Genomic DNA, 14,875 nt, shown 5'->3' with positions numbered 1-14,875 from the left:
GCAGTGCGAGGCATTACCATGGCGCACAGCGTGGAGCACAGCTGGTCCGTGTTACAAGGCGACGTCAGCAGAAGCACTTTGTACTGCAGAGTGCATGGTAGCATGTCCAGGACCAGCTTCAGAACCTTCCAGTCTGTCTCCTAAGAAAAAGGGGAGGGGGGGTTCAATTCAGCCATTTCCCTTATCACCTACAGCCACAAGCATATCTGCAGTGTAATACTGACCAGCCGGAGGCACTGCAGTATGGCAGAGAGGGCCAGGGAGTAGGGCAGGCAGGCCGTGCGGACAGGCGAAGGCTGCGCCGCGGGGGCGGGGCTGCCAGCAGGGGGAGACACTGTGCCGGCCGGCTTCTTCTCACTCGCCCACTTCTCTGCCTCCCTGAAGGTTCAAAAGCCTCCATTTCAGAGCACTAGACCCAGAAAGGTCCAGTCTGGTTCGACCGGAGGCACGGGGGCTCACCCGAGGTCACAGTGGCAGTACGGGCTGAAGCGCAGCTGGCCATCCTTGTTGGGCAAGCCGAGGCGGTGAAGGGAGTCGGCCCGCATCAGCAGCAGGAAGTCGAACACCTGAGGGGGGTGAGGGCCGTCAGGGGCAGAAGGGCAGGTACAGAGAGGGACCGGCGGGGGGGGGGGGGGGGGGGGAGAGTCGGAGACACTCACCTGCAGACGGACGCTGCAGGCGATGGCCGAGCTGTACTTGTTCTTGTAGTGCAGCTGCAGGTGACCAATGAGCAGCTCATAGACACGGCTGGCATGACTGGCTGGGAGGCTGTACAGTTTGCTCTGTAAAGAAAGACACACACACACACACAGAGCTTAGTCTCTGCAAATAGCTCACTGAAATGGGCTCCCAGGTTTACTGAAAAAAATTCTATTTCCTGTACATAAGACCTCCAACCACCAGGGAGCAGTAACATAAAGCATTAACTATCTTCATGACAACCGTGTCTAACCCTATTTAGCCAATGAAGGGCAGTCCACGCTTGAACATGTGTTGCTATTTGCCAAATCGGGTGAAAGGCTGATAAGTGCTTTGGAGGGAGCAGCAAAGGTGCCGAAATCCAAGGAGTCACCAGTGCATTCCAGGTGGGAGGAGCGTAAGAACATCAGCCAGCAAGCGATGGCAGATCTATAAATCTGCACTCAGACCGAGCATGGGAAGGTGAACACAGATTACTCTTAATCCAAAGCGTTGAGGCTGTTGAGATGTTAATGATCTCCAGGGCAGTGCAGGCAGTTCTATCGAGAGGCACCTGCAGAATCTCCAGCAAGCCCAGGACAGCCGTCTTCACGTCCTCCATGGGAGACTCAGCCAGGGGGTCTCGGTCCAGGACATCAGCAGGTCCCACCGAGGTCAGGGAGCGACTGGCCACCTGGAGCGAGCGCTTCGTTAGGGCAAGAAAGATGAAGAAGAACATACAGACAGAAACACACAGATACACAGAGACACACACACAGTCACATGCGCACATACACACTCTCACACACACAGTCACATGCACACATACACACTCTCACACACACTCTCTCAGGGGGTTAAAGCCATTCAATCCAGGTCTCAATCAGAACTGACTGAGTAGTAACTAGCTGCCATGACGACGACCAGCATGCCCTCCCCCCCCCCCCCCCCCCCCCCCCCCAAGACCTTCTCTATGATGTCCAGCAGGCTGGTGAAGTGGTGCGTGCTGCAGCCCTCAGCCAGGTCCACCAGCAGCTGCGTGGCCAGCTTGCGCACATGAAGGTCGCGATCCTCGGCGATGAGGCTCAGCTGTGGGATCACCACGGCCTCGATGAGCTCCTCCTGGCGGAAGACGCCAATCACATCAGGCTCGGGACCCAAAGCCTGTCGGATCCAAGTCCTAAACAGGGCCCTGCTGTTGTACCACTGACCGAAGAACTGCTGACCTCAAGCGCTTTAGTATAAATTCCATCTGCGTAAAAGAAGTAGCTATCTATTCCGGCCACCCAGGAGGGGTGAAGATGATCAGGGACAAGGGCCTTGATTTGAGGGCTTACAGTAAGATATCCAGTGGCCTCACTGAAGCTCTGGATGGAAGAACATAGTGTTTCTTTAGCCGTGACACATCACAGAAACTTCCAGGCAAATGGCATGTGGACCATGACAACCCAACACGGTTCAGTCATTAACTTGTGGTTCTGCTGTCAATAGACACTTGAAGTATTCATTACCTCTACACCCTAGGTGGACAGACCCCAATGAATGCCATCCCCACAGGTACTATCTGCTTAATAGTGATACGGGGCTGAACACGAGTAATCTTGGAAAGACATCACCACTCGTAAGGCCACCAACCTCGTAGAGTTGGCGGTTGGTGCTGAGGACGAAGGAGAGCACATCCAGGACCTTCACCCTGATGGCACTGCGAGTCTCATTTCTGCCACAGATAAAAGTAGGAGAGATGGAGGGATCCAGGGAGATGGAGGGATCCAAGGACCGGTCCTCATTTCTCTTCACAGCCAACCTAGCCCTCCGCTCCACCCTCACCATTTCTCTGCATGGTGGCATCACTAGGCGAGAGCGTTACCTGAAGAACTTCTCCATGAGTCTGTGCAGGCTCTGGATCCAGCCATCTTTAGCCGGTTGGATGGAGTGGGCCCGGTAGGAGATGAGGGTCATCACAGACGACTCCTGAAAAGCGCATGAGTTTCAATTTATACATCATCACCGGCAGGTCACTTGTGTGCCTGACACTACGTCAACGTGGTCTCAGACTAGGCCATGATGGAGGATGCGGGAGATAAGGAACGACGGTGGCAGGCTCACCGAGCGCTTGTCAGCACACTTCTCAATGAGTGAGAAGAACCTTTCTGAGGAGCCGTGGTAGCCGTTCTGCTCGTACAGCTCCTCCACAGTGGTGAGAAGCTCATGGACAATGGTCTTCAGCTCATGGCTAGCTATCATCTGAGAAGTAAAGGCAGAGAGAGACCAACGTGTCTGTGTGTTTAATCCCTCTCTGAATTCCACAGCTCAACCATCCAAGTGACCTTTGACCTCATTCTAGCTTCAGCCTGGACTGACCTCATCTCACTTACCTGGACCTGCTGCAGCAGATGCTCTATGATGCTGAGTAGGATGTCCCAGGTGACCACCTGCAGCTCCCTGCCATACTTCTTGATCAGGCGGGTGATAGAGAGGACAATCTCATAGGAGACCACCTCATTGGTTTTAGTCATGGCCTGGGGGCAGGGACACAGCCCTGTCAGTAATTTTCACACCAGTGTGGAAACCACAGCCAGACACACCTCATAATCAGAGTGAGACTAAGGGACTCTCAGGCAACCTGTCTACTGAATGCTGCACTTGTCACAGACGACTGAAGGTGCTGACTGCTCCACTCATAGTTCTGGGTCACCCTTGAGAAGTTCTATTGTGTTTTATCACCATTCCGGCCTGCGGTGCCCGACCTTGTAGAAAGAGGGCAGGACCAACGTGGGGGTATTCTTCAGCGTGGCCAGCCGGTGCGCGCCCCACAGCGCCATCCCCACGAAAAACACTGCACCACGCAACAAGGCAGCGTCCTCCATGTAGGCCCTGGAAACACAACACAGAGCTCAGTGTCCCTGGGGCGGGGGTCACTCCATGGCCGCCGCCGTGACACACACTCAGGCTGGACATACGGATTTAAACAGAGACAAACCTGTCTTCCATGATGCGGCACATGGAATAGATGGCACTGTGGCCCAGGTGTGTCCCTAAGACCTTCCGCATCAACTGTGAGGAAAATGCAGAGGAATCAACTGCCGCAGTTATGAGAGTCGTGACTGTTGCATAAAAGCACTCGGACCAGGACCACAATGCTAAGATTCTAAGCTGAGGCCTCCCAAAAGCAGACGCGTAACAATCATCTCTTCAAGCAGCCTTGGTCACAAAAACAGAACATGACTTGGGATGACCAAGTCTACAGGGTCTGCCAAGTGTACGGAAAGGTCTATAAGGCACTCACCTTCCAGCAGGACTCGCAGAACTCCTTGACGTTGACCGTGCGGCACAGGGTGATGATGAAGCTGGGAAGGGATTCAGAGGGCAGGCAGTTGTAACATACCACTGCATCCAGAACTTGCAGCGCCACCTGGAGGAATGGAGGCTTAAAGTCAAACACTGAGAGGGGAGACCGAAAATAGAATGAAGAATGAAGAATAGAATACCTCTATGTCTGTGGAAGACGTAGTCCGATTGCACAGAAGACAAATTTCCCTTTATTAAAAAAAGTGAGATTAAGACCATAATATTGTGTGATTTGTCTCATTTTGTACATGACTTGTACATCTGGTATAAAACTAGCAGATGTGAAAAATAAGAGTGACGTTCTTACAGGACCATGTGTGATACGTTCTTGTCCAGGTAGCAGCTGTTGAACTTGACCAGGTTGACCAGCACGTGGAGGAAGTCAGAAGTCAAACCCACGTTCATCCACAGCTCCACGAATAAGACTGCATGTGACACGCGAAGGAGACTCAGTCGGGGATTTGAGGGCTACCCAGCGCCAATCTACTGAGGGACCACTGGGAGTTGTGGTTTCCAACCTCAGCTCTTAACCGATTTATTGAACTCATTAAGCAAGTCACATGACCTGAAGGACACCAGACCATGAGGACCGTGGTCAGGTATTGCTGGTTTAACTGGACGGCTTTTAAGCACAACTTTGGAATGTGAAATTTTCAGCTGGTCAAGTGCTACAACCGTTAGCTGCCACTGAGCTTCACCTATGTCATCCTCCAGGTAGGTGATGTCCTTCCCGTTCTCTGTGAGTGCCTTGAACACCTCCAGCCGGTCTGTCAGGTCTTCGCCGGAAGGCTGGTAGTCCCTAATGATCTTAAAGAAGTAGGCACGCAGAGGACCAAGCCTCTCTCCCTGTCCAAGAAGACACAAAATCACCTTGTGACCAGATTTCATCAAGAGCAGTTACAAGCGCTTCACATCGACACCGTCAGGTGTGCTGTAGGCAGTGTTTATAAGTATTGGTGGTGTTGTGCTGCTTTGAATGAAAATTCCAGTAGAGATCTTTTCGGATCAGCCAGAGGCAAATTGAGTTAAACTACATAATTGCATGTTGTTGATTACAAGAAGGAGTACTAATAATTCACAGCTAACGCCGGATATCAAGACCAGAACCACATGCAGCAGCTTCTTCCCTTCAGGCCCAACCCCACTGACTCTACGCGCATTTCTGCACATCCGTTTTAGCTTATTTTTCTACTGGGCATCATATATTGTTATATTTCGGTGCCCCTGTATATCTCTGTTCCCTTTAAGTTTATATTTATCGATAGTAAATGCACAGCTTTGCACTGTTTACACTACTTCATTACATCGACTTTTCTAAAGTTATGTTCTAATTTGTCTGTGACTGTATGCACCAGTACTGCCAGATCCAATCCTTAATACATGCAGGTGTACCTGGCCAATTAAGTGAATTCAGTGGAAGATCAATAATAAGAAGAAGTGTGCTGCCAATTGTTTCCACCAGAGGGCACTCACCTGTCCCTGGATGATGGCTCGTAGGAGCTGCAACACAGCATGCCGGGCCTCAGAGGGCTGTTCTGGGTGCAGCAAGTCCCCCACTGCGCTCCACAGAGCCTCGACCGCATTCTGGGGGGGCAAGACCAGTGGGTTTCATCATCATACCATGCACACAGGTGGAAGGTGGCACCGGATGTTCGCCCAGGATTATGGAGACCACAAGTGATGATGCTTGCAGTGGTTCAGATCCGCCAGAACATTCAGTGCCTCCACAAGCTGTATGAGCCAGGACATTTGAGAAGAGTGGAGCAGGAGAGAAAGGATCGTGACCAGAGCGGGAGCAAGTGCAGAGCGGGAGAGAGCATGGAGCGGGAGCGAAAGGATCTCGGAAGGAGTGGGAGCGAATGCAGAGCGGGAGCGAAAGGATCTCGGAAGGAGTGGGAGCCAATGCAGAGTGGGAGCGAAAGGATCTCGGAAGGAGTGGGAGCCAATGCAGAGCGGGAGCGAGCATGGAGCGGGAGCGAAAGGATCTCGGAAGGAGTGGGAGCCAATGCAGAGTGGGAGCGAAAGGATCTCGGAAGGAGTGGGAGCCAATGCAGAGCGGGAGCGAGCATGGAGCGGGAGCGAAAGGATCTCGGAAGGAGTGGGAGCCAATGCAGAGCGGGAGCGAGCATGGAGCGGGAGCGAAAGGATTTCGGAAGGAGTGGGAGCGAATGCAGAGCAGGAGCGAGCATGGAGTGGGAGCGAAAGGATCTCGGAAGGAGTGGGAGCCAATGCAGAGCGGGAGCGAGCATGGAGCGGGAGCGAAAGGATCTCGGAAGGAGTGGGAGCCAATGCAGAGCGGGAGCGAGCATGGAGCGGGAGCGAAAGGATCTCGGAAGGAGTGGGAGCGAATGCAGAGCGGGAGCGAGCATGGAGCAATAGCAGAAAGATCTTAGCCGGAGCAGGAATGAGTGCAGAGAGGGAGCAGAAGGATCTTGTATCTGAAGAACACTGGAGCATCCCCTTATCTCTCACTCCGTCTCACAGTCTGAGCATATCCAAAAAGGCCCGGACAGTGTTTAAGCCACATTGGGATATCAGTGAATGTACTCTGTGTGGCTGAGCTAAAACACACAGACCTGGCGGTGAGACATTAGGCCTCCAGCAGCGTGACAGCCCTGATCCAGGACCTGCCCCTGTCCCCCAGCAGCACAGCCCTCCACTTTGACTGACACATCAGCTTTCTGTCCCCAGTTCGCACCCTAACCATCCTGGATATGCACTCTGGATGCCCGTCTGCCTCCCTTTTCCCCAATCGAAAGCTTTAACCTACCTCTTCAAACTTCTTGGTCTTGGCCAGCTCGCAGACTTGGTTGATAACCCGGATCCTGTTATGCAGCCCACACTCAGGACTCAGCTCCTTCAGAGGAAGGCCGACAGGCTGTGAGTTTCTTACAGCTTCTGATTCACAGTCCCCTCTGATACACTGCAAGCCTACAGAGCATGCTCACACGGTCCTTCATTTGAGACGTACCTTCAGTATTTCCAGTGTTATGATGAACTCGGAAGACTTGTTCTCTGCCTGCTTGTTGGGCAGCCGCGATGACCCAATCCCAAAGATCCCCTTCACCTTATCCTTTAGGGACTCCTTGCTCTGTTGCTTGTTCATGCTGGTGGTCGGGGGGCAGCTCATAGGAGGCCTGGGAAGAGACTGGATATGCGACATCGCAGGTTTAGAGATCTGCGCCGCCTGCAGGGTTTATTACCCCAAAGACGACAAGGGCTGCAAGGCGCTGAATTTTTTGTTTTTCGGGGCTTAGAACTTGATTACAGGTTACACTACATGTGTAAAAGTCACTCAGACATCATATAACAAAAGTTAATCTTGTATTACTGTAAGATAAAGACAGAGAAGGATTCTTCGAATATATCAATAGCTGGAATTTTTATCAACCTGACCCATGATCGACACGCTGACTTGCCAAAAAAAAGGTCAGTTGCTTTCATCCACTGATACGGATCTGACTGAAAAACAAAACATTTTTCGTAATTCTGTACGTACTTCATTTCAGTACTATATCCGAGTCCGCTGCATCTCCAAAGAAAGCCCACTTTCACCACTACGTACAACGGCATATGAAACTGCGGTAGTGGAAAACGTCATTCTTTAACAATGCAGATTTGAAAAAAGTAGTGAAGGCAGGAGACGTCTCCTAAAGTTTACAGCCTGAAGGGCCTTTTTACCCCCAGGGAAATAAACCTTGTTGAGCTGCACTGGATCAGCGACACAAACAACTAACACAAAAACAAACAACACAGTAGCACACGCCTCACCTTTTATTGTGTGTGCGGATGAAGTCATTAATACATTATCTCCATTGGATCGAAGCTGTTCTAATAAACGATCTGGGTTTATATGATTATGCATTCATATTTTCCCTTAGCTGCATTTTTATCTTTTGCGTACTGTCACTGTTCGGCCACTGGTCGGAAGTCACAGCAAACGAAATGACGTCATATCCGCCGCGTGACTGCTGCTGGGATATGGAGTCTTTGCGCGCGAGAACCGAACGGTCGCTTCGCACGGAGTTGTCCATGTCCAAAGCGTTTGCAACTGGGGCTGTCTTATGAACTTGTGAGTTTCAAGGGGATAAACTTACGGGTGCAGCCGCCAGTACCTGTTTGCTCAGGTGAACGCGTCTTGCTGAAGTGCGTGCAGAGCACGCTTTGAAAATGGCTTCTCCTTACTTTTTTCGCAAGAGAATGACCGAAATGAGCAGAATGAAAGAGACTAAAATTCAGAACTCCACCTCATCAACATTAAAAACTAGATCGGCGAAAGTGCCTAAGTGCTCCGGACCTGCTGTGGAGGTAAAACAGGAACGTGAGGACCAGTGCATCTCAGTACCTGAGCCAAACCGGCCGGGATCCGGAACTGCCAGCAATCCGGACCAGCGCAAAACAGCAGGTTAAAAACGCACGACGTCCTGTGACAAAACACGCCACGACTCTGTCAGCAGAGGCCGATTATCGGTGGCATGATTCATAAGGATTACAAATGCTTTATGTTTAAATTTAAATTAGTTAAGGAAAATCACGTACGCATTAAGCACACTGAAATCTTTGTTGTCAAATAGCATAAAGAAAAAAAACATTTCTTGTTACTTTATGTTTTAACCAATAAATGAATGTGTTATTACATATCACAACCTTTGATTGTAGACTACAAGTAAATTCCAATTTTGCAATATGGTACTGCACAAATACCAAGCTCGTAAACTTATTTGGTTTTAAAAAACGATTTTTAGGTGCAAGCGACTGTAATATATAATATGGAATATGCGCGTGCACTTATCATGTGATTTAGCAATTTTACACTGTAGATTCTGTCCCAGTGGGGCTGGAGATTTGGAGGCACAATGAAACCGTGGGCGGAAATGTTTCCAAAGATTTTGGAAAGATCATCCCAAGCAGTTCTCAGAGTCCAGCACCTTTGCAACAAATGAGACCGCCAGTCTTGACCACTGGTCTTAGGAAAAGCAATGCATGATGCAGAACCACACAACAAACCGCAAAATGTTTACATTGTGGACGAAACTGAGACTAAGCAAGAAATCCTGCTTCGTGATACAGGCCCCTGGATACTGGTTGAAGGAGTGCCAAGAGTCGGCACTGCTGTTATAGATGGAAAATGGGGTTTTGGAGAGTCTGAAATTTGAGAAAATTTTGAAATGTTGGTCATTTCTATTGGTCATTGCAATTTTTGATGTGTTACGTAAACCTTTAAGGAGGCCTGTAAACCTTTCACTCGAACATGAATGACAGTTAAAAGAGAGACAAATGTACTGAAAGCATGTGTGTCTAGATGTTTGACTGGTTAGCTTCCTGGGGGTAACTGTGGGATCTCAAATTTTGTGTGGGGACCTCGCAGATGGTGAGCCGCACTGGGAGAGACGCAGGCGGCCTGTGAAGGTGGAGTATGAGGAGCCCAAGAGGGAGCCCAAGAGGGAGCCCAAGAGGGAGCCCAAGAGGGAGCCATGGGAACCGGCAGACTGGAGGCGGCAACTGGAGAACATAAGGCAAATGCGGAGCGCCCGCAATGCCCCCGTGGACAGCATGGGGGCAGCACGCTGTGTCGACCCCCTGGCCCCTCCTGAGGTAGGCAGACTGCTTTCGGGGGGCAGGGAAGGGTTGTCCTGGGTTTAGTGGGCTTATCGGGCCTAAGTTTGTTGCTAACATGTAGAGTCTTGAAATCACAGAATTTATGCCCATCATAGGCAATGTAGCCACTGTCCATTTTGTCACTGTTCTGACCCCAACCCCCCCCCCCCCCCCATTTCAGTATTAGCTCTGCCCACTAGCCTATCCCTGTGCTTCACCTACATGATGCTCTGCCTCCTCAGGTCATGAGATTCCAGGCACTCGTCTCCCTCATGTTGTCCAGCCAGACCAAGGACCAGGTGACAGCCGCAGCCATGGAGAGGCTGCGAAGACACGGCCTGACCGTGAAGGGCATCCTGGAGACCGACGACGAGACGCTGGGGCAGCTCATCTACCCCGTGGGCTTTTGGAGGGTAAACAGGCTGCATTTCTGCAGCTTCACCTGCAGGGGGAGTCAAAGAGCACTGTCGCATATGCTGCAGTTTGGTTTTATAGATTCAAGGACTCGAAAACTACCATGTGTAGGTTCAATGAAATACTTGTGTACCTCCCTGTACACTTAGCATATAACTATAAAGAAAAATAAGCAGCTAATAAGAGAATTCATTGCTCCTTGCCAATAGGGGTTTCCCAGGGGTTCTAAGAACAATACCAACATTGCCCAGGGTTTTGTCATTAGCTTGTCAGCGACTGACAAAGCTTCAACTCGTCTTAGATCACCAGCACCTCTGAATGTACCCGGTGTTTCTCCCTGCCCTGACCCCCTGAGCCAGCCCTTGTGCCCCTGCAGGGGGCGCCGGTGTTTCAATGCTGACACCTCACTGTGTGGCCCCAGACTAAGGTGAAGTACTTGAAGCGGACGGCAGCCGTCCTGCGGGAGGAATACGGCGGCGACATCCCCGGCAGCTTCGAGGGGCTGGTGCACCTCCCCGGCGTCGGGCCCAAGATGGCCCACCTGGCAATGGACATCGCCTGGAATCAGGTCTCTGGAATCGGTATGGCGCCCGGCGGTGCATGCTGGCGTTTTTACTCTGTGTGCTCTGAGAGTTAAGCCCATTCATTCCTTAAATGTTTTAAAGCATTAAACACACTTTTTTTTTGAAAGGTTGTGTTTTTGATGTTATGTTGAGTGATCTTATACTGTGTGTGTGTATGTGTGTGTGTGATGGTCAGGGGTAGACACACACGTACATCGAATTTCCAATCGCCTCGGCTGGATGAGGACCAAGACCAAATCCCCAGAGGACACGCGGAAGGCACTGGAGGACTGGCTCCCAAGGTGAGGCTGGGGGGGCGGAGCCACGGGGACTGCCTGTGTCCCTGAACAGTCATTTCCAGAACCTTTATTATTATCATCATTATTGTGTCATCATCACTGTGCCTGACCTCAAGATTCCAGTTGTCGCTGGATGGCATTCTGCCACGTGGCCTCTTTGCCCTCCTGTCCGCCTCTCAGCAGGCTGACCCAGCTCTCTGTGCGCCCCCTACAGGCAGCTGTGGGGCGAGGTTAACTGGCTGCTAGTGGGCTTTGGACAACAGCTTTGCCTGCCGACAAACCCACTCTGCTCCCACTGCCTGAACCAGCACAGCTGTCCCTCTGCACACTGCACCTCCCCAGGCAGGAAGCCCCTGCCCCCCATCCTCAAACCTCCTGACCAGAGCAAGGTGAAAGTGGAGTCACTCCCACCCACTGATGGCATAAAGCAGGAAGGGCCTGCCTCCCTCACGGGCTCCCCTGGGCTGCGACGGGGCAGTAGAGGCATACCAGCCTCTGGTAAAGCAGAGCCTGATCTCCCCTGAGCTGAAGACTTTATATCCTTACTTTCCTAAGGAGGGAAAAGGTCGCTTAAGTTGTCTGGAATCTGGGATGGGAGTGGCATGAACTCCCCATGAACTGCAGCCGGCGGACGACCCCCGTTCCTGCTGCAGAGGTGTTCCTGTGCTGCTGTGACACACTGCTTACCAATGTACAGCCCGCCCTGACCCTCAGTACAGCCCGACCCGACCCTCAGTACAGCCCGCCCTGACCCTCAGTACAGCCCGCCCTGACCCTCAGTACAGCCCGCCCTGACCCTCAGTACAGCCCGCCCTGACCCTCAGTACAGCCCGACCTGACCCTCTGTACAGCCCGCCCTGACCCTCAGTACAGCCCGCCCTGACCCTCAGTACAGCCCGCCCTGACCCTCAGTACAGCCCGCCCTGACCCTCAGTACAGCCCGCCCTGACCCTCAGTACAGCCCGCCCTGACCCTCAGTACAGCCCGCCCTGACCCTCAGTACAGCCCGCCCTGACCCTCTGTACAGCCCGCCCTGACCCTCAGTACAGCCCGCCCTGACCCTCAGTACAGCCCGACCTGACCCTCTGTACAGCCCGCCCTGACCCTCTGTACAGCCCGCCCTGACCCTCTGTACAGCCCGCCCTGACCCTCTGTACAGCCCGCCCTGACCCTCAGTACAGCCCGCCCTGACCCTCAGTACAGCCCGCCCTGACCCTCAGTACAGCCCGACCTGACCCTCTGTACAGCCCGCCCTGACCCTCTGTACAGCCCGCCCTGACCCTCTGTACAGCCCGCCCCGACCCTCAGTACAGCCCGACCTGACCCTCAACCACATTTCTGTTTTTGAGCTGAAATAAATTATTTTTTTACTCATAGCATAGTAATGATTGTTTTAGCTTATTTGTTTTGGGAAGGACGTCTTCCAGGTATAGATGTTTATGCATAGATGGCAAATAACATTTATTTGTTAGTAAAATAAAGGGGATGGACAAAATGCAGCGTTTGTTGAGACAGAGTGCTAGGTGTGCTGGTTTAATTCTGTGGTGTTCAGGAATTACCCTGTTCAGCATCCACCTGTCTGTGTCAGTGAAGTGTTCCTCTTTCTCCATGTTTAATGAAACTCTTCTTCACACTGTTACATTAATATGTATGTAAAATAATGGACATGTCAAGTTTACAAACCTTTCATGCGGTGTTAAACACAATTACTGTGTGTCTCTTATCAGAGCTCTGGTTTTCTAATGACATGGCTTCTGTCTATAGCACCAGCACAGTTGGTCTGTATGTGTCCAGTTTTGTTAGACATTTACGCCTCCAGTCTTCTGGCTTTGGTTCCCCTCGCAGCCTCTGTATGTGTGGAGTTGTTGCTGGATGGCATTCTGCCACGTGGCCTCTTCGCCCTCCTGTTCGCCTCTCAGCAGGCTGACCCAGCTCTCTGTGCGCCCCCTATAGGCAGCTGTGGGGCGAGGTTAACTGGCTGCTAGTGGGCTTCAGACAGCAACTCTGCCTGCCGAGAAACCCGCTCTGCTCCCACTGCCTGAACCGGCACAGCTGTCCCTCTGCACACTGCAGCTCCCCAGACAGGAAGCCCCTGCCCCCCATCCTCAAGCCTCCTGACCAGAGCAAGGTGAAAGTGGAGTCGCCCCCACCCACTGATGGCATAAAGCCGGATGGGCCTGCCTCCCCCACGGGCTCCCCTGGGCTGCGACGGGGCGGTATTTTGTGAGTGTGTGCCCTACAGTGGACTGGCAGCCCAAACAGTGTGTCTCCTGTCCTCCTTGTGTTTGTGGGTTAGACTCCAGACTAAGTGCAAACCTGTGCTGGGTCTCAGTGTGGAAGACAGAAGGATGGACCTCAAATAATGGTGAATCCAACCATTCATGCTGAATCCAATTAAACATTCAAATATAGTTTATCATTATTTAGAGAAATACTTTAGCGTGATGAGCAAAGAGACACAGGACACAGAGGTACAGGAGAGGCAAGGTTTATTATTTATATGCACTATACAAATAAAACCTACGTGAAAATGTTTAAGGGCTCAGGAGAGGCCATTTGAGGGTCACTTTGAGAAGGTGAGAGTCTTTGAGGAGGAGGCTGGTCGCTTTGTGGAGGAGATGGGTTGCTTTGAGGAGGCGAGAGTCTGAGGAGGTGGGTCACTGGAGGCGAGTCGCTTTGAGGGGGAGACTGGTCGCTTTGTGGAGGAGGAGGGTCGCGTTGAGGAGGAGGCTGGTTGCTTTGAGTAGGAGGCGGTTCGCTTTGAGTAGGAGGCGGTTCGCTTTGTGGAGGAAGAGGAGGGTCGCTTTGAGGAGGAGGCGGTTCGCTTTGTGGAGGACGAGGGTCGCTTTGAGGAGGAGGCAGTTTGCTTTGAAGAGGAGGTGGTTCACTTTGAGGAGGAGGAGGGTCGCTTTGAATGGGAGGCGGTTCACTTTGTGGAGGAGGAGGGTTGCTTTGAGGAGGAGACGGGTCACTTTGAGGAGGAGGCTGATCGCTTTGTGGAGGAGGCAGTACATTTCGCGGAAATGTGGACATTCTATTGGCATTAAGCAGATTCATCGCTCGCATTGCTACGCCCTTATTTGGGTGGTGCTTTTCTACTAAACTTCAACTGCACCACTGAGGCGCGCCAACTGAGACCGAGCATGGGAGACGATTACCCACAATCCCACAGCGAGAAGATTACCCACAATCCTGCATTCAGACGAATACCCACAATCCCACACCGTGAGAGAGAAGAACCATATGCTCAGTTGTGATCATGTGACACTCGGCAGACAAAGCGTATATATAATACTCGTATTGTAAGACCACACTCGTTTATCAAGTTAAAATTTATTTAAAATTTTGCTCGTCTTGCAAAACACCACTTGCAAACCAAGTTACTCTCAATCCAAGGCTTGACTGTTCTTATTTCACTATTTACATACTGGAGTCTGGTGCCGTGGCCGTCGTTGGGTCACTGGCCTCCTCCATCCCTCTCCAGGCCCTGTCTGCAGCTCTCTGGGGGCTGGGCTCTCCTCAGTCAGACTTAGTTGGCCTCACCAGTTCGGTGTCTGACTTAGTGCGAGTCGGAATGGGTCTCCTCTGGTTGAATCTCCTCATGGGCCGCCGCCTCTGCTTCTCAGCAGGTCTCCCCAAATCACTTTCAGATCGGGTATGTCTGTTGTCCACCATACATTTCACCCGCTGTAAGGTTTGGTGCTGGGTGCTTCTCCTGCCCAGCCTACTTCTTACTATCCTCTGTCTGAATAGTTCTCCATCAACATTCACCTCTGTTCCTGACCTTGCCCTGTCCTGTTGGCTGCTCACCTGCACGACATTGTCTTCAGCGCGTGTGTCTGTGTGCATGTGTGTGAACGCGTGTGTGTCTGTGTGCATGTGTGTGTTTTGTGAGGACCAAATATTCCCCACAATGTGAAAAAAGGCTTTTTTCAATGATATATTTTCTTCTAACATTAAAGGATTTTGTTACCA

General features: G+C 51.6%; 2 protein-coding genes across 9 annotated transcripts in view; one reads left to right on the top strand and one right to left on the bottom strand.

The window, feature by feature from the left end:
- tsc2 (TSC complex subunit 2) overlaps positions 1-8,476 on the bottom strand; it is a 24,864-nt gene extending 16,388 nt beyond the window's left edge. For 3 of the 4 annotated variants that reach the window (XM_049015501.1, XM_049015503.1, XM_049015504.1), the window contains exons 1-20: positions 7,798-8,000; positions 6,998-7,174; positions 6,797-6,883; positions 5,500-5,610; positions 4,725-4,872; positions 4,334-4,451; positions 4,167-4,215; positions 3,965-4,090; positions 3,659-3,732; positions 3,426-3,552; positions 3,054-3,197; positions 2,785-2,922; positions 2,546-2,649; positions 2,314-2,395; positions 1,645-1,800; positions 1,253-1,372; positions 660-782; positions 460-566; positions 225-378; positions 18-140 (exon numbers count right to left, since the gene is read on the bottom strand). In XM_049015501.1, coding sequence (XP_048871458.1) covers positions 18-140; positions 225-378; positions 460-566; positions 660-782; positions 1,253-1,372; positions 1,645-1,800; positions 2,314-2,395; positions 2,546-2,649; positions 2,785-2,922; positions 3,054-3,197; positions 3,426-3,552; positions 3,659-3,732; positions 3,965-4,090; positions 4,167-4,215; positions 4,334-4,451; positions 4,725-4,872; positions 5,500-5,610; positions 6,797-6,883; positions 6,998-7,156 — 2,250 coding nt within the window. In that variant the 5' untranslated portion in view covers positions 7,157-7,174; positions 7,798-8,000. Of the gene's footprint in view, positions 1-17; positions 141-224; positions 379-459; positions 567-659; positions 783-1,252; positions 1,373-1,644; positions 1,801-2,313; positions 2,396-2,545; positions 2,650-2,784; positions 2,923-3,053; positions 3,198-3,425; positions 3,553-3,658; positions 3,733-3,964; positions 4,091-4,166; positions 4,216-4,333; positions 4,452-4,724; positions 4,873-5,499; positions 5,611-6,796; positions 6,884-6,997; positions 7,175-7,797; positions 8,001-8,371 lie in introns of those variants that run through there. The other variant, XM_049015502.1, reaches the window with a different exon arrangement.
- nthl1 (nth-like DNA glycosylase 1) lies at positions 8,003-14,875 on the top strand. Of its 5 annotated transcripts, none has more exons than XM_049015506.1 (7): positions 8,005-8,431; positions 9,395-9,621; positions 9,867-10,037; positions 10,460-10,619; positions 10,798-10,903; positions 11,115-11,289; positions 13,029-14,875. In XM_049015506.1, exons 1-7 carry the CDS (start codon positions 8,197-8,199, stop codon positions 13,125-13,127), a joined length of 1,173 nt encoding a protein of 390 aa, XP_048871463.1. In that variant the 5' UTR covers positions 8,005-8,196; the 3' UTR covers positions 13,128-14,875. The 5 variants fall into 5 exon arrangements, with proteins under 5 accessions (XP_048871465.1, XP_048871463.1, XP_048871466.1 ...); XM_049015509.1 differs by lacking the exon at positions 13,029-14,875 and adding an exon at positions 12,854-13,015 and having other exon boundaries at positions 8,006-8,431; XM_049015507.1 differs by lacking the exon at positions 13,029-14,875 and having other exon boundaries at positions 8,006-8,431; positions 9,395-9,464; positions 9,501-9,621; positions 11,115-12,994.

The sequence above is a fragment of the Brienomyrus brachyistius genome, chromosome 5, assembly GCF_023856365.1.
Source record: "Brienomyrus brachyistius isolate T26 chromosome 5, BBRACH_0.4, whole genome shotgun sequence".
In the NCBI taxonomy this organism is placed as follows: domain Eukaryota; kingdom Metazoa; phylum Chordata; class Actinopteri; order Osteoglossiformes; family Mormyridae; genus Brienomyrus; species Brienomyrus brachyistius.
This window is presented reverse-complemented; position numbering and strand designations above follow the sequence as displayed.